Source organism: Pelobates fuscus, chromosome 12 (assembly GCF_036172605.1).
Source record: "Pelobates fuscus isolate aPelFus1 chromosome 12, aPelFus1.pri, whole genome shotgun sequence".
NCBI lineage: Eukaryota > Metazoa > Chordata > Amphibia > Anura > Pelobatidae > Pelobates > Pelobates fuscus.
The window spans coordinates 30,080,999-30,099,492 of record NC_086328.1 but is presented as its reverse complement, the minus strand read 5'-3'; the positions used below and the strand labels follow the sequence as shown (position 1 = coordinate 30,099,492).

The 18,494-nt window shown below is 45.4% G+C and overlaps 2 protein-coding genes across 2 annotated transcripts in view; one reads left to right on the top strand and one right to left on the bottom strand.

Moving 5' to 3' along the window:
- The window catches only part of MAF (MAF bZIP transcription factor), a 329,438-nt gene extending 321,411 nt beyond the window's left edge, over positions 1–8,027 (top strand). The window contains exon 3 of the mRNA XM_063438076.1: positions 7,595–8,027. The gene's annotated coding sequence lies outside the window, so the exon portion shown is untranslated. The remainder of the gene's footprint in view (positions 1–7,594) is intronic.
- A 1,501-nt stretch (positions 8,028–9,528) lies between these two features.
- The window catches only part of WWOX (WW domain containing oxidoreductase), a 771,960-nt gene continuing 762,994 nt past the window's right edge, over positions 9,529–18,494 (bottom strand). Inside the window, exon 9 of the mRNA XM_063438073.1 lies at positions 9,529–10,385. Coding sequence (XP_063294143.1) covers positions 10,197–10,385 — 189 coding nt within the window. The 3' untranslated portion in view covers positions 9,529–10,196. The remainder of the gene's footprint in view (positions 10,386–18,494) is intronic.

The window sequence follows — 18,494 nt, the reverse complement described above, 5'->3', positions numbered from 1 at the left end:
GCAAGCTATTAACATAGCAGGGGATAAGAAAATCTTAATTAAACAGAACTTGCAATAAAGATTCCCCCTGGAATAATAAGGAAGGGGGAACATGACTGCTGCCCAAGATTGTGGGATGGATTAATAAAAGATACAATGTTGCTAAAACTGGGGGTTTCTTAAGGAAGGGGAGAGGGAGGGGACTTACCAGTCGGCAGGATCTGTTGAGGGCTCCTGACTGTTTTTAGCTGACTGTTCCCTGTAATTCAAAAAATAATTATTATTATTTTCAAAAAAAAATAAAAAATAATAATAATAATTTTGGCAGATCACCTAAAAGGCGAATCTACCTGAACTATTCTCGCTGTGATGGCTGCCCCTGCTGCTGACTTACAGAGGCTTTTGCAGACTTACCTTGAGGCCCACGGTCGAGGGGCCCTGGATGACTTGATGTCGGGGGTCAGGAGCATGGCCCAGGAGGAAGGAGAGGCACCCGGTCAGCCTGTGGTATCTGGCGGACGGAGGGCCAGGAGATCTCGGCCTCCGTCGCGCCTTTCCCCTAGCCCGGTCCGGCAGCGTGAGCGGAGACATGGTGGCGGCTCGGCCGCGCACTTGGAGCAGCCATCGGTCCCCAGGAGGCGAAGGAGCCGGACTTTGCCTGGTGTCCAGGCCCAAGATGGCGGCGGCGGTAATGGCGGAGGTGAGGCAGAGAGGTCGCGCAGCCCGCGCTCTTCTCTTCCGGCCCAACCGGAAGTGACGTCACGGCGCATGCCGAGCGTGCGCACGCCAAGCGTGCGCACGCCGGAGGACAACGTCAGGACGCAAGGCGCGTGCGTGACGGCATCGCGCAGGAGAGCGCGGCCGTCACAGGCCTTGCGTTCCACCGTGCGTTCCACGGGAATTACGCCGGTTTTGGAGCCGGCTGGCAGCAGTGGCAGTCTCCGAAGAGGGCGGTCGGGCCAGGAGGCTGACCGTGGGTCCCCCCATTCTTCTGCAGGTTCCAGTTCCGGGTCGGAAGAGGAGGCATCCCAGCATCCTCAGGCAGCAATTGGTGAGTGTTGCGCCAGCGCTTGGGATGCGCTGGCGGTAGATAGGAATAGGGGGTTTGGGGGGGAGGAGGTGCTGGGGTTGCTCAGGGCAGTTTTAGATAGGCTTCCAGGCCCAGCTGCGAGCGCGCTCCCTTCTCAGTCAGGGGATTCGAGTCGCCAAGTGGGTCGCTCTGGGGGAGTGCGGGGGTGCCTGCCGGGTTGCGAGTTGTCCCCCCTAGGTATGCATGTGGCGTTAGAGGTTAAGGAGAAAATCATAAAAGGTGAGTACGTAGATGTTCTGTCCCTGGTCCCTCCGGACCGGGAGTCAGTGGATAGACCGCGACGGGGGGAGTCGGCGGACGGAGAGAAGGGTAAGCAGCTTCCGCGTACTTTTGGCAACTGGCTTCAAGGGTTCTCCATATTTGCGATCGTGTTGACGCGGGCCTTCCCTGAGAAGGCACCGGCGTTGTTTGGGTACTTAGATTTGATATGGGGGGCATACAAGGTTTATGGGGGTCAATGTTGGTTCCGCTATGACCAACAATTTCGCCAGAAGTTGGCGGTGTGTCCGGGTATGGACTTTGGGGTACAGGACGGGAGCCTTTGGCTCTTGTTGATGACCCACAGTCGTCCGTCCCCCTTTCCTGGTGCAGCCGGCGCACCGTCCAGTGCGCCGGCTGGGCAGCGCAGGGGCGTCTGTTGGCTCTACAATGAGAGCCAGTGCAAGTGGTTTGGATCGTGTCGATTCAGACACGAGTGCTCGCATTGTGGAGGGTCCCACCCGGCCCTGCGCTGCTTTAAGAAGGGTAGGCAAGGAGGGAGGCCCGCTAGGGAGGATCTCCCTAGAGGGGAGGACTCCGGTGAGCGCCCTAAGGATTGTGCCCTTGGCTCTCCAAGTACCCCAAGCGTAGGGACGCAGAGGTCCTACTGGAGGGGTTTTCGGTGGGGTTTTGGATTCCGTTTGTTCATTCGGATTCCCCTTCATTAGCGGACAATCTGCGTTCGGTTGTGGGTAAAGAAGAGATCTTAGAGGGGAAGTTGCGGAAAGAAGTGCAGTTGGGCAGGATGGCTGGCCCATTTGAGGCGCCGCCATTTCCCAATTTGCGGGTCTCCCCGTTGGGATTAGTCCCTAAGAAGGAGCCTGGATCCTTTTGTCTCATTCACCACCTGTCCTACCCGTCAGGTGGATCGGTGAATGATGACATTGACAGGGAGGTGTCGCATGTTCGCTATGCCTCCTTTGATCGGGCTCTGGAGTTGGTCCGGGAGGCAGGGAGCGGAGCTCAGTTGGCTAAGTCGGCCATCAAGTCCGCTTTTCGACTGCTCCCGGTCCACCCGGACTGCTTTCACCTGTTGGGTTGCCGGTTTCAGGGTTCCTTCTTCGTAGATATGTGTTTGCCAATGGGCTGCGCCATCTCCTGTTCTTATTTTGAGATGTTCGCGTCCTTTTTGGAATGGGTGGTTGCTCAGGTATCCGGGTTGGCGTCGCTGACGCACTATTTGGACGATTTTTTGTTTGTGGGCCCACGGAAGTCAGATGACTGCGTGGGGCTCTTAGATTCATTCCGAGCTGTCGCGTCGGATTTTGGTGTGCCCATAGCAGAGGAAAAGACGGTTGGGCCGGTGGGGGTCCTCTCCTACCTGGGGATTGAGGTGGACTCACGGTGTATGGTTTTCCGGTTGCCGGAAGAGAAACTGCATCACCTGCTGGGTCTGGTGGATTCGGTTAAGAGTGCAAAGAAGGTACAACTCCGGCAGTTACAGGCACTACTAGGGCATTTGAACTTTGCCTGCCGGGTGCTGCCGATGGGTAGAGCTTTTAGCCGGCGCCTTTCCTTAGCGACGGTCGGAGTCAAACAGCCGTTTCACTTTATTCGGATCACCCACAGACATCGGGAGGATCTCCAAGTGTGGAGCTCATTCTTGGGTAGGTACAACGGTCAATCTTGCTGGTTGCGCCCGGCGGCTTCCAACATGGATTTGGAGTTGTACACCGACGCGTCAGGGGCAGTAGGCTTCGGGGCCTACTTTCAAGGTCGATGGTGCGCGGAGGCTTGGCCCCGCCACTGGTTGGAGACCGAATTGCCAGGCAACCTAACGTTCCTGGAGCTCTTTCCAATAGTCGTAGCAGTGGAACTATGGGGTTCAGAACTGGCAAATCGGAAGGTGGTGGTGCACACGGACAACATGAGTGTTGTCCATGTGATCAACCGGTCGTCATCTTCATCCCCTCCGGTCTTATCGCTGCTTCGGCGCCTAGTCTTGCTTAGCTTAGAGTGTAATTTGTGGTTGGTTGCGCGGCACGTGCCTGGGGAGCGGAACGTTATAGCCGACTCTCTCTCTCGGTTTCAGTGGGACCGGTTTCGAGAGGCGGCTCCCGAGGCGGACCGGACTGGAACCTCGTGCCCGGCGGGCGTCTGGGACCTGGTTTCCACAATCTGAGCCGGTTGGTGAGGGGGTCGTTGGCTGCGTCCACTTGGAGATCGTACTCGGCAGTGTGGCAGAGATGGTCGGATGTTTGCAAGGGTAGGGAAGTGTCCTCGGAAGAAGGTAGGTTGTCGGCTACGCTGGCTTTGTTGGAGTTGCTATGTGAGGAGGGTAAGTCAGCTGCGGCGGCCGAGAAGACGTTGTCGGCCTTGTCCTTCCTGTTCCAGTGGTGTGGGTGGCAGGATGCTACTAAGGCGTTCTGCATGGCGCGGGTCATGAACGGATGGAAGAGAGATCGTAGGCCAGACGCGCGGCGTCCTATTTCTTATGAGATCCTGTGCAAACTATTGGAGCAGTTGCCGCAGATCTGCGTGTCGCACTACGAGGTGCTCCTGTTTCGGGCCGCATTTGCTATTTGTTTTTTTGCCGCCCTTCGGGTCGGTGAGTTGGTGGCCCCAAGTACCAGGGCGCCAGCTGCCTTACAAATGGCGGATATTCAGGTTTCGACGGGGGACGTCGTGTTGTGCATCCGGAGGTCGAAGACGGACCAGATGGGGGTTGGCGCTTCGGTTAGGATTCAGGCTACTGGTCAGCGGTTTTGCCCGGTCAGGTTGTTGCAGGAGTTCTTGGAGGTTCGTGGCAGGACGGCAGGGTCGTTGTTTAGACACCAGGATGGGTCCGCGCTCAGTCGATTTCAATTCGCCAGAGTGCTTCGGACGAGCGTGCTAAACATTGGCTTGTCTCGCGGATGTTATACTACGCACTCCTTCAGGATTGGGGCGGCTACGCAGGCTAGTATGCTGGGTCTTCCATCAGAGGCTCTCAAGAGGTTGGGCCGATGGCAATCGGGCCGGTTCCAACTCTATGTGCGCCCTCACTTGCTTTAGGCCTGCGGCGCAGCGTAGTTATGGTTTTGTTTTTCGTTGTAGGTTCTTCCCCGCATTTCGTATGGATCATTGGACATTCTTTTGTGTATTGGGCAGCTAGACGGGCAGAGAATAGACCCTATGGCCGGAACCTTGGTTTTCCATACGATATAGCGAGGGTACGTTGGAGGGGTATTCGGGGGCTGTCTTGGGATGGGTTATATGCTGAGCTGGTTCAGCTCAGGCGCTACGTGTCAGGGCCGATTACCCTGGTTGTTCACGTGGGCGGGAACGATGTTGGGCGGCGACGGTCGGTGGACCTGGTGCACGCGATGCGGCATGACGTGGCCCGCTGTGTCGCGTTGTACAGAGACCTGACCCTCGTCTGGTCCGAGATTGTGCCCCGCCCAGCCTGGCGAGCCGAGGGAAAGGGCAAGGCATTGGAGCGCTATAGGCGGAAGGTCAATATGACCATGGCCCGGTTCGTACGCCGCCTGGGTGGGTTTGTAGTGAGGCAAGTTGAATTGGAAGGGGACAATGATGCACTCATGAGGCGGGATGGGGTGCATCTGTCCCCCATTGGACTGGACATTTTTAACACGGGCCTGCAAACAGGAATTGAGGAGGCGCTGTCGGCGGGGGGGCGCGATGCCCGCGCAGTGTAGTGCGCGAGGAGGGGCATCGCGGTGGCGGTTTCCCTGGACAGCGCAGAGGAAGAAAGGACATTGGGGAGACGACAGCCGGCACGGAGCTGATGGCGAGGAGCTGGCTGTCGAGGCTCATGGTATCGAAGGTGTGAGAACTGCCTGTTGGGCAAACACCCAACAGCTGGCAGGTTTTGGACTGAGCAAATTGTTAAGTAAAATAAAGCTGTGGCCGTTGCCCTTATCCACAAGAATCAGGTGTCACGTGTGTTATTGGGGGGCAACGGGTTGATGGTTTGGTATGGTTGGGTCAGCAGTCAAGAAAGCCTAAATAGGGCTCTCTTTACAGGAAGTGTTTATGGAAGGCTGTGCAAGTCACATGCAGGGAGGTGTGACTAGGGTTCATAAACAAATCGATTTAACTCCTAAATGGCAGAGGATTGAGCAGTGAGGCTGCAGGGGCATGTTCTATACACCAAAACTGCTTCATTAAGCTAAAGTTTTTCAGGTGACTATAGTGTCTCTTTAAGTGCAGTGCGTCTGTATAAACCACAAATAAACCGTTCATCGGTTGTCAAGGACACTCAGTATTTTGAGAATTTCTATATTTATAGTATAGGTATGTTAGCACTGTCTGGAGTGCATGCCTATGCTGGGGGGAAAAAAACACTCTGTGAAAAATAATTTTGTTGCACTTTTAAAACACACTCTTACTTGTTTACCCCATGTAAGTATGGCATAAGAGCTTGTTTAAGTCCTACTAAATAGCATCCACATACCTCCAATTTCCAATTATCTGGATGCCGGTAGGAGGGGGGTAAAGGGTGGGGGTAGCAGTGAAACCAGTTCATCACTGGCTCTGTCCAAAGGGTGACTGTCTGCTCATATTACTGGCAAGTCAGCCTGGCATGCATGCCCACTGATGGCAGAACCTGAAGGGTTCTATCACCCTGAACATAGCGCAAACACGTCTAATGTTGCACTTTTGCCATGCTAGTTGGGTACAGCTTCCTAGTGTCCATGAAAGTGGAATACCAAGGAACCAAGTTAAGACTGGACCCATAATTCGGGACTGCCCTATCAAAATCGGGATGGTTGGGAGGGCTGCATCTATAATGCCATGTCGGATCTATAAATACATCTGTGAACGTTTACGGACTAAAGGCTACATTATCTAGATCAGGGGTAGGCAACATTTTAGCAGCACTGTGCCGATATAGGATTGTGATGTCCCGTAGCGTGCCGGTCCTATTTTTTTAAATTTAGGTGTGTATGCTGCCGTATTCTGCTTGTGTTATTTTTACTGCAGTTGCTTTGCATCATTGTATTTGTGCGTATATGAGCTATTATATTGTATATGTTTATTAGTAGTTTATGGTATTGTGTATGATACATATGAATGTGGGCTGTGTATGAGGGCTGCTTGTGGAATTGTGTGTGTGGATGGATTTGTTACATTGTGTGTTTGGTAGTGTGTGTGGGCTGTTTGGGGTATTGCATGTGAAAGGCTGCATGTGGGGTTTGTGTGCATGTATGTGGATTGTTAGTGGGTTACGTTTGTGCAGATTGTGTGTATGTTTGTGTGTGGGCTGTTCGTATTATTTGTATAAGGGGAGGGTTATTTTTCATTTCGGTGTTATGAATGTAAATTAGTGATAGTAAAAATGTCTATTTACTGTGTATATCTGTATTCTACTCAAAAAGGCTGCTAGAGCACCCGCTCCCACCGACTAACTACCTCGTGTAACAAGATGGCGCCTACATCCGGAGTAAAATCCCGGGATGATGGTGACATCACGCCTCGTAGGATGTGCATTAGATAAGACACTTAACACCTAACCAATTAGAGATGTATTCTCTCTGTTATCTACATTTTTGCATATGATGTATTTTTGCCTTTAAAAGGGGCTTGCCGCCCCCTGAGTAAACATTCCGAATTTTTTTATTAACCTGATACCTGTGTCTCAGTGTAATTTACTTCAAAACGTGCACGCATTTATTTTAACAATTTGGAAAGGAGCAGATACTCAGATAAACACTTGGTTTGATCCACAATATCTGTGTATATCTAGCAGTATGGTTGGCTTCCCTGGGTTTCAGTGGGGACCAGGCTGGCCTGGTACAGGTCAAAGACAGGAGCTGCAACAGCAGCTTGAGGCTGCTCTACTACGTTGTGGATTCCCATTCACAAGTGCTTGGAGGAAGTGATCTGGGATCATTTCCTCTATGTGCTGCAATGCTTAAATTGAGGATTGTCCTTCACCATCTTTTCGTATTAGCAGATATTTGAAGTTTTACTGGGACCGTACTGCCGTGCAAAGACACCTCGAGTGCCGTGCACGGCACTAGTGCCATAGGTTGCCTACCTCTGATCTAGATATTACTTCTTTTTTTTTATACCCTGCACCTTGGGCTGGTAAAGCATTATGGGTGTTGTAGTCCCATAAAGGTTAGAGGCTATCTTTTGGTTGTCATTGCTCTGCACAGATCGGGTGAAGGTAAACGTTGCACTTTTTGACTGCTCATGCTATTTATCTGGACTGTTGTATGCATTGTAATTCCATGTCTGTGACAGATTCTAAGTTTTTATTTCATTTTCAGCAAATCATTTTTGTTAATCAGATTTTGTACATTTTTCTTGTCTTTGCAGGAATCAACCTACGATTCTGATGGCTTAACAAAATAACCGAAGATACTATTACAAAGCACAACAATTAAATAAAATCCTCGGATTGAAGCAAGAGAAAGCAGACAATAACGACACCTCTCTCAAGGACATTTTATTTATTTTCTTCCGGTTTTCTCGTCTAAAATGGAACTGAATATTATCAGTGGAGATCCACATTTTTGCATCAGGTAAACACAATAGCAAGATGGTCTTAAAAGACACAACACAGGTCAAGAGGGCTCATTGGTCGGTGTCTAAAGCTGGACATTTCGAGAGACATTTTAACCTATGGCTGATCTTTAACAATTGTCAAACAAGAAGAGTAAATTACATTTGTCAGTATATAATATAAAGACACATTGGATTGTGAATCATACCTTTTATTTCTGTATTTTTTATCTATTTTTTGCATCAACTCCAATTGACACATGGCATGTACATGGCAGAGTTTCATTGTTGCTCCCTGGTAGTAAATGGGTTTCATTTGAAACTTTGAATGTTGGTTTCTCTGATGACTAGGAGAGATAGACAACTCCTCTTCAAGCATATATTAGGGACAGTGAAGCCAATATTTTCTTTCTGGAAGCTATGGGCATATCTCATAGTGATGATTGAAGCTGTTGATTGTCCAAACAGGCAGGTTATTGTTTGGTTGAAATGGTAGTGGTATAGCTGCCTTCGCAAAAGTACCAAACTTTTGTTATGTTGGAAAATATTTTTCTTTACAATGCTGTATTGACCATAGCGTTAGTTGATCTCTCTCTCTCTCTCTCTATCTATATCTATATCTATATCTATATATATATTAGGACCTGCCAAAGATGGGGTACATTGACGTTGTGGCAGGCTTATGCAATATATGATCATATAATGTAACCAAACCCCTATTATTTTTGCCTAGATTAGGTGTTTTTAATAAAACTAGAAAATCCATCTGCTGCAAGGTTTGGCATCAAGGAGATGCTTGATGCTTGGGCTTCTGATAACTCACTTCCATTGTGTAATGCTTATCGGAACAAGGCACCACAGGCAGAGGAGAAATGGTAATACGTATATCCAGGTATTTTCCCTGTTGGTCCCATCTTTTTTTACCAAGACAACCTGAGGAGTGGCTGGACCAGTGGGGGTGATCTACCTTGGGTGACGGATGCAAGATGGGTGCAGGCATCACCATCTCACCTGTCACACATAGTAGCGTGGCTGTGTGGGACCAGGGTGGAAGATTTCATTATCCTCACCCCAGTGATAGATGGAGCTACTCCCTGATACAGGCAGCGGGGGCAAGGTCACTGACACCTGCAGCTTGGTACTGCTGCTGCATGCTTGGGGGGTTGGGGAGAGGGGGGCGAGCAGGAAGCTGCTAGGCTAGGGCACACTAGGCTTGTTCTTTTCATAGTTCAATAGTAATGACATTTAATATAGTATCAGTAACATTTTATTACCTTTTCTTTTACAGGGTATATACGTCCCATCAGCTAGCAAATGCCACCATTTAAACAAATGCATATTTATATTGTCTGCAGCTCCAAATATAAAATGCCACAAAATAACATGTGGACTTTACCATGATGCCAGTTATATCCTGGCTTTGTTGATTACTGTGAATAGTTGGGCAGTAGTGTTATCACAGTAGTGGGTGACAGTGGCCACTAGGCTCAATCAGATACTGCCTACTCCCAACGTCTATGAGGATCTAGTCCAGGGACATTGTCCAGGTGTAATATTTGGGGAGTAAATTTTCCATGATTTTAATGTCACCTTGTACCTAGGCTTTCTGTGCCATCCATTGGGGATGCCGAGACTACAAACATCCCAGATTCCCCATCCCTCATGCTTACCCCACAAAACCCTCGATATAACTTTAATTACCACTATGTCCCTGTCACGCAAACATAGATCACAGAATTCCATAAAACTTGTTATCCACTGCGTCTTTATTAATATTCATTCTGGTTAACAATCTCTGTAAAGAAAAGACAGCAATACTATGATTGTGGTTCACATTCCAATGATGCTCAATCAGTCTTTCAGCTGGTGGTGCATCGTGGGAAATGTAACTCACAATTGGTTGTATTTCCAAGACTAACCATCACGATTGAATCTATTCAATACAAGCTCCATTCTCTCTTTTTTTTTTCTTTTGCAAAATGGGTCTATATTTCATTAATTGTCAAACCACCAACATCACAGTATTTCTTGTGCCTTCTTCAGGATCCATTACATTCCATGCAGAAATTAAACCGCTTGTAATTTACTTGGCCCCATCGATCTGCTGTTTTTATTTTGCTCGGTTATTTATTTCACAATCTGGGTTACATACGCTAATTAAAAGACAAAAGAAAATGTGCTTAACTAACAACAAGAAAAGAGATATCATCCCTTTAACCCCACCGTATTCCCTGCTTCCCATTAGTACTTAACATTTTTCACTATGTTGTGACTGCCATTATTTCATTTAACACTAGTTAATCTGTATCAGAGGTATACAGAAACCCTCTAGATGATAAGTTTGGACACATTCCAAAGCTGGCAGTTTCCGAGTGCACACGACTCCATGTGTTTTGATCCTAATGGCGGCTCCCTGCTATTTGGACTGACTGCCAACTCGTTCTTGGATCAGCTTCTCGCTCAGCTCCCACAAGGCCGCCGCCGTCTCCTCTCGCTGGGCCTGCTGTGATGGAAGGCATCGGCAGCAGTTATTGAAATACATCCCTCCTAGGCCTTCTAGCTCTGGGGACACAGCGCAGTAGGTAGACGTGGCCGCTCCTTGTTGCTAGAACAAAACAAAAAGTATCAAGTGAATAGGGTTGATTTTTTTTCATACAGACAAGTGTAAAGTTTGTGGTTATCGTGGATGAACCGGCTTTTATAATGCTCCAAATGGGTATAAGTGTTTGTTTTTTTGAAGCATGTAGCAATATAGGTAGCATGATAAAAAAAAAAAACTCCAAGCACCATAACCACTACAGTGCACTGTGTGGTTATAGTGCCTGGATGTGATTAGTCAAACTGTTTTCTAACGGTCTGACTTTTTAACTGGGGTCTGTCAGGTGTTGCTCCCTGCACCTTCCCTTCTGATTTGAGAACTTGAAGCTTCTGCAAGAAGCTTCCACGTTGGCTCTGATGAGCTTGCTGCTGTAGTGGTTAAATATGGGGTTTTGGTTTATGTTTTTTTTTTTTTTTTTTTAACATGAAAACTTTAATGTAAATGTATTCTCTACACATACAGTATGCTTCTGATAGTGACATGGAATTTAAAGTACGCAAAATGCAGATTATGAAACATTGTAAAACTTGTCCTGTTAATGGAAATATTTACAATTAAACACACAGTTCACAATGGCAATTACAAATATGTTTTCTTACATAATTTGTTTTCTTTGTAGTCAACTGGGGGAAGCAATTTTTTTTTGCACGTTGTGTACTGTGTAGGAAGTACTTCCCAAAAACAATATTTAATGTTTAAAATGTATTTATGTAACAGACTTGGTCACTGACTAAATTTTCATTTTTTTCTTAATTGAATTTCCTCTGTTTGTTCATTTGATTTCAAACTAAATTCAGTTATTTTCATTTTGACGTGCAGATCCTTGCTGCGGCTGCATCGAGCAGCCGTTTGGTAAGTAACTTCCTAAATTGGTATCCTTGTGTGTGTTTAGTATATATCTCCTTTTTGTTATTCTTATGGCAATCCCACAAGGATTAGGGCGCTGTCTACCAAAAACTGGTGAAATAGCTCAGTGGGCTAATGCATCATCAGTAGAATCTGTTCAACCCTTGGGTTGCAGGTTCAAATTCTGGCAGGGTTGACTCAGCAGCCCTTCATCCTACCAAGGTAGATAGAATGAGTACCCAGCAATCCCTGGATGCTGGGCCAAGGTAACATCCCCAAGACGTATTTGAAAACCAGAGTAATCTGAATGCACCTTTCCTGGTTAAATACTTTGTTATTATTATTATTAACCTGAAAGACAAAATTAACGAAAAGGAAGGGCTTTTCATAATTTTGGTGTTTCACAAAATTATACAAATACTAAGTGAGGGAGGTTAAATTGTCCCTACTCGTCGTGCTTCGAGTAGGGATGTGTTTACTAAAAAGTGAGTAACCAGTGGCTGCTCACTGTTATAAGGAAAAGACTAGCGACAAGATTGTCATCTTGTCACATAACGTAAATCAATTTGTCTTTGCATTCTTGTCGTGCCACATAGAGCATTAATAAGCTAAAATTAATTGCTTCAAATTAGATGGCATCCAGCTCCAGTTCCCATCATGTTTAACATTGTTTACTTATCTTATATATTTATCAAATAAGTATTTTTGATATGAGAAAAAAAATTATTAAATATAGAAATTGACACCTTTCTAAACCTGCAACTGGGCTCCCTCCATCTTAGCTCCCTGACAATCATTGTTATACGCTCTGTCCTTTGCACCCGGCAGTCAGCTTAGTGAAAACACACAAGGAGCCAACTTGTCGTTGACTATCCCCAATGTATAATTGTAAAGCACTGCAGACAATATTGGCACTATATAAAAAACACTAATAATAATAGCGGTCGGGAAAAAATGTCCTTTTTTCCTTCTGTTCTGTATCTGTAGCTAAATTATTACATTTCAGTGTCTGCCTTCCCAGAAATCAATGGAAGGCTCCTATTTAAATATATTGTTCAGAACGATTGACTGTGTCATGTTTAAATTTCCTGACTGCTTAATGCGAGGGGGGGTTACACTCTAGGCTGACACGTCAAATATAAAAAAATATGGCTCAAAATTAACCCAAGCACTCCAATTAAGCACATCACACAAAGTGCAACTGGGACCAGGGCCCAAAACACTCCATATATATCTGGACATGTTACACAGACATCATCACGGGGAGAAAATGTTTAGAGTAAGAAGAAGAGAGCAAACACATACATTATAATAATTCCAAAAAACGTATTTAATCTTTCAATGCTGGGTGGGAGCTACGGTATTTTTAGTCCCTTCCCAAAATCTGCTTTTGAATGCCGTGCTAGCATCTAGTTATTGGGAATCACTGTCTATACACAGCTTGTAGTTGTTACGGAAAAGAGGTACCTAATAGCTTGTGGTTAGATCTACTTTTTTTGCCAGTAAGGTAATTAGCACGTTACCAGGAAATATTTTTGTATTTGCAAAGTACGATGTGATTGCGAACCTGAACTGTAATAATTCAGGCTAAATTCAAAGTTCAAGCTCTGACTTCAACTTGGTTCGAAATTTTGTTTCCGAGCTGGCTAATTTGTCTGTTTGATTTTAAAGTTTATTACAGATGACCCGTTATTGAATAAACACTATAACATTTCCGTTTTCAAAGATCCTCGCCGGGATTTGTAAAAAAATAAATAATAATTGAAATAAAAGGTAAAAAAACAACTCTTAAAAACATTTGTTTGGGTGACGTTTATGATCACTGCTTTATTCATTGTAGGCAATTGTAAAATTTAGGCCAAAATTTATGATTTGTAAAAAATGTAGATTATCTGCTTTTCCTAAAATTTCACAATTGTTTGTTCAATTAACTATGATTTGTTGTTTGGTCAATAGACTTCTCTGTTTTACAAATATATCTCTTGGTTAAGAGGGGATGAGCATATTGCTCACAGAACAGAGTGAGGATAGACCTCACCCCCAGCTTGCTCTCAACAAATACGTACAGGTCTGGTCATGTGGGAAAGAGCAAGCAATTTTAAAATTGCAAAACTAAGTCTCTTAAAAATAACATACATTTTGTATTTTTATTACACATAAAACCAGACATTATTTTCAAGTTAAAAAGCTCTTTCAATTAACCTCTGATCCCTGTACAGTGGAGCTGAGCTTGTATAATGACACTTTTAGGTTGATTCCCAAATCCTCATCTTGCACATTATAGCTACGGATCCACCCGAGACTGCCTGATTTTTTTTAACATTTTTATTTTTTTTTGACACTTTTTCATTTTTCAATCCTCACTGTTCCGGGTCACACGCCGTGTCTGAGATCTAATTAGTGCTGAGATCATTCTGCTGAAATGCTGGAAGAACGGATAGAATAGAGCTCTTTAATCACAGCCTGATGACTGGAAAATACCAGCCTGTTTATGTCATGTCATGTCAGTCTGTCATGTGACAAAGACTCTCTGTTGAAAATAATTTGTGTTCACTAATTTGTTAGAGACATGTCTCTTGTTTAAGAATTTATTTTTGTTGTTGTTGTTCGTGAGGCAGAGGCGTGAAATGTTTTGATAGCCTGATGTATCTGCAATGTTTATAAACTCAGATACTTTGTTTCTTTTTCGTGTTTTTTTTTGTGCTATTGATCGGTAGACTATAGATACAGGCTTCACTGTCAAGTCCTCTGCTTGTAAAGCAGATGTTTCCAAAAAGGTAATTACCCAGCTGTTATAAAACTGCATTACCATGATGCTTTGCTCGATACCTTTTGGCCATCAATGTTCTAGAACACTTGCAACATATATTTGGTATTGCAGCTATTATGAGCTACTTAGAATGGTTCACTGTGCATCACAAGAAAGGCAGTCCACAACACCTGCATTGTATAGCCGCTGGTGTCGGTGTTTGTTATACCACAAAACAGTGTGTGTGGAACTGATATAGAAAATCAAACCTTTAAACTACTTTCTATGCATATAGATCCACATAACCAAAATGTATAATTTCTCAAGCGACTATGAAACACATTGTTTTATGTATATTCAGTGACAGAACTAAAGTGGAGCGGGTCCTGGTGCAAGAATGGCCAAAAGGTAGATCCTGATCTTTGAGACTGTGCCGTACCATTTGGTATTTTTTATTTCTTCAAGTTTTATTGTGGACTCTTTTTATATCCTGTGTGTTTTGTATTGGTCTTCTTATTATATACTCTTGTGTTTGGAGTATTTTCCTTGGCGCTACCTGTATATTGTTGTTTGACTTGTTTTAGTTTTCTTTGGGGTTGGAGGGATCCCCCTATTATCAGGTGTGCTGCCTTCTATCATAGTGTTCTTAGTTGGTTTAGCGCTGGTCCATTCCTTGTTCAGCTGTTTGCTTGTGTGTAGTGTTTGACTTTGAATGTAGAGTTTTTCCTGTATGTAGTGTTGACATATGAATGCAATGGTATATTTGTGTGTAGTGTTGGTGTTCGAATGCGGACATATATTCACATATACACATACACTGACACGCATTCAGATATAGTCTCACACACTGACATACATATGGGTACACAGACACACACTGACACATATGCAGATCTACAGAAGTACACACATAACATGCATATACACAGAATGACACTCATACTGATACAAACACTGACACACATACAAATACACAGGGGTATATGTTGCTGACAGATACAAACATGCAAAAATTGTTTTAGCCATCCTCCTGTTTCCTACCTCTTTGGGCCCAGGGAAGCCATCCATCTGTACCCGTCAGATGGCTAAGGCTCATAGTCTGCGCCCCTCCTCTTTACCTCGCTGTTATCAGTAAAGGGTCCCGATCGTGCTATTAAAGGGCCGCAGCGCTGACTGGGCTCCTAAGAACACATTGCAGTCAGATGACCTGAACTGCATGGTCCACCGAGGGCCTTTTGGTGCAGCCACACCAGTGGTAGTTCTGCCACTGTGTACACATAACCCAGAACTGCCATAACAGATTGGCAGGACAGTGCCATGTTTGTTCTCTGGTTTCATGCTAGTGACCACTACCCATAAAACACAGCACTATGACATCATTAGATGTACTTGCACTGCGCATAGCAAATTCAGGCCATTTCTGTTCACACCGTGCACTATACAAATAAAAATTATTAAACTACACTGTTTTACACTGGTTACCAAACAAGTGTGAGCATATAGAACAGTATAGTCAATATATAGTGTACGGACAACTTTATTAACTCCTTATGGACAAGTGTCCATGAACTTCATCAAAAGTATCTGCTAGTTAAAGATTATATTCCAAAATAAAGGATCCCAATCATGGAGCTGTGACGTGAGATGGGCAATCCATAATATGACATAACCGTATTGTGGTGACAACATGGAACTTAATTTGCCTATGATGTTTTAAAGTTGGCACCCTGGCTTGGTATAATTAACCTTACCGTACACATTATGACATTCTCCTGATATCTCGTGGGCATACAGAGCCGTGTAGACAGCTGCCAAATCCTTTAGTTTCTATCATGTTTGCCAATCCGGTGCCAAGTCTCCGGAGAATGAGACGCACTGTCTTTACATTCGTGATATTCTCCCTGAGCCAAAAAAAAATACTCTACTACAGAAGTCTCTCCTGTTGGCATCTGCATTCTGGCAGTGAAAGGGTTAAGCTGTGCACGATTCACTGGCGCTGACACTACCCAAACACAACGAGTGCCAAACACCTTGTCTCCATGATGGAAGCAGCTAAATTGACGCCGTCGTTTGTTCCCCTTTAAGTCATTTAAGTTAAATACCATTACATCTTGTCAGTTTTGTGCTACACAAGCCGCAGTAATGCTAACAAATAAGAAGTGACCTTTCTGCGGAGAGGGAGTAATAAGATACAAGATCTGTTCACTAAGCTTTTATCCAATATCCCTCTATTTACTCTGCTGGAAGGAGTCGGGTGTGGGGGGGTGGGGATCATCTAGGAGCAATGCGGTCTAAAAAGCAGAAACTCAGGGAGGGAGAAAGATTCTGCTTTTTCATTTACTGCTCTCAAAAATAACAGCGCAGCGAGCAATGCAGGGTATGTAAGCAAATACTCTCCACCTGTGGCCAATACCTGTGGTCTTGCTCTGTTGATTTTAGATTTTAGTTACTGCAGATCCATAAACTAAACAGTACTTCTCGGCCGGTAGGAATCTCACAGCCCACGGCCTGAGTTTCTACAGCTGCGCGTTACCCGTAGATAGGGGAGTGAGTGGTGTCACGAAACAATTAATTCATGAAAAAGACGTGCAGAACAGATTTCGGACTTACTCTAAGATTGCCTTATAGTCACATTCGTTTTAAAAAAAGTAGTGATGCGATACTGTTTTAGAGCCGGCAAAACAGTCCCAGTCAGGGCCTGCCCAAGACATTGTGCTGCCTGGGTCGAAGGATGAACTCCATCCCCGCAAACACACCCCTGCATTAAAACTCCAAAATGATACACAGATACCACACACAAATGTACACCCGCGTTTAAACACCAACACTACATACACGCAAAAGTACACCAGTGCATTCCAATGCCAAAAGTACATACAAATACACACCTACAAGCACACACATACTCTATACAAATACATGCTTACAATGAAACTCAAAAACATTGTTCACAAATACAAACCTGCAAGAAAGGGCAAATGGTAGATCCTCAGCTGGCTTAGCATTGTGGGAGTTGTATGACAGATAGGGATCTACCTTTTAGCACTCTTACGCTAGAGGGCCCCATAAAAAGTTCTTGCAACTGGGTTGTTTTTTGGTACATGGGGATGGATCCGCTCTGTCGCAGTTCCAATTCTTTTGGGTTTTTCGGATTGGCTTGATGGAGCTGGGTTTGAATGGGTGGCCTGGTTGGTGGGCCACTCTTACATCTACACGTGGTTGGTAGGTTCAAGCCCGTCGGTGGCTCCGAACCTGGGGGTGAAGCAGTGTCTTGGTACACCCCTGCAATTGAACTTGTGGGTGTAGCAGTGTCTTGGTATACCCCTACAATTTAATCTGGTGGAAATGTGGTCATATTGGACGGCCAGTTTCTGTGTTAATATGTTAATCAGATTGTTATTTATTGTGGGGTCATTGCCAGGGGTATGCTATGTATATGAGGGGATTTGGGCTTTAATAATATTTGTTTGCAATGACCCTATTTGTTATTCCTCAATTAATTAATTAATAATTAATAAAGCTGTGGACTAATATTTCCAACAGTATAACCGGTGTCCGTGTCTTAATGGGCTTCAGGGTAAGGTTAGCGCATATGCCGGTAAATCTTTCTGTGCGCCTGTCATGTTATTTCCTGGTTTGTTTAGCTTAGTGGAGTGGATGTAAAAATGCACAAATAAATCAATGCATGTTTTAATTTGGGGAAACTGAACAGTGAATGTATTTTTATTTGGGCACTAACCTAACTTTTGGACAACCCTGCAATACATTCTGCACAAGACTCTGCGAAACACGTGAAGTGTTAGATCCATGTGGACTGGTATTTCTTTTTATTTGTAAATTTCACATTGTTGTTGATGTATTTGTTTCACCTGCAGATCCCAGGTGAAGATCATTTCACCAGAGCAGGTCATTGCTCTGGATTGTGCAAGTAGGACTTTTTTCCATTATTTATTTTATTAATCTTCCTGCATATTTCACTATTGGGTCTCCATATATATTTCAAACATCTAATGCTAACAGTACCAACCAGGCCCGGACTGGCCATCGGGCACACCGGGCAAATGCCCGGTGGGCCGCGATGGCCGTGGCCGGCAGGGGAAGGTCCCAGGACTTCCCCTGCCGGTTTATGCAGGGCCGGCACTATCCGACGCCGGCCCCGCTGTATTCCATGTCGGGCCGGTGGGGAGATCAAAGATCTCCCTCACCGGCCCACATGCTATCCAATGCGGCCGCCGGCGGGGAGAGAGGGAGGGAGACAGCCTGCCCGGAGAGAGGACCCGGCGGAGCTCTAACTTGCAGCTCCGCCGGGTTCCTCTCGCGAGATCCGGAGCGTTGCCATGGCAACGACCGGATCTCGCAAGAGTGAGCTCTAGCCTGCAGGCTAGAGTTCACTCACCACGAGGACCACCAGGGAACACTGCCACTCTGCCTCCCAGTCCCAGGAACCAGTCCCCCCCTCCCAGGCTAAAGGTAAGAAGGGAGGGGGGGGACATAATGCCTGTTATTTTATTTGTTTACCC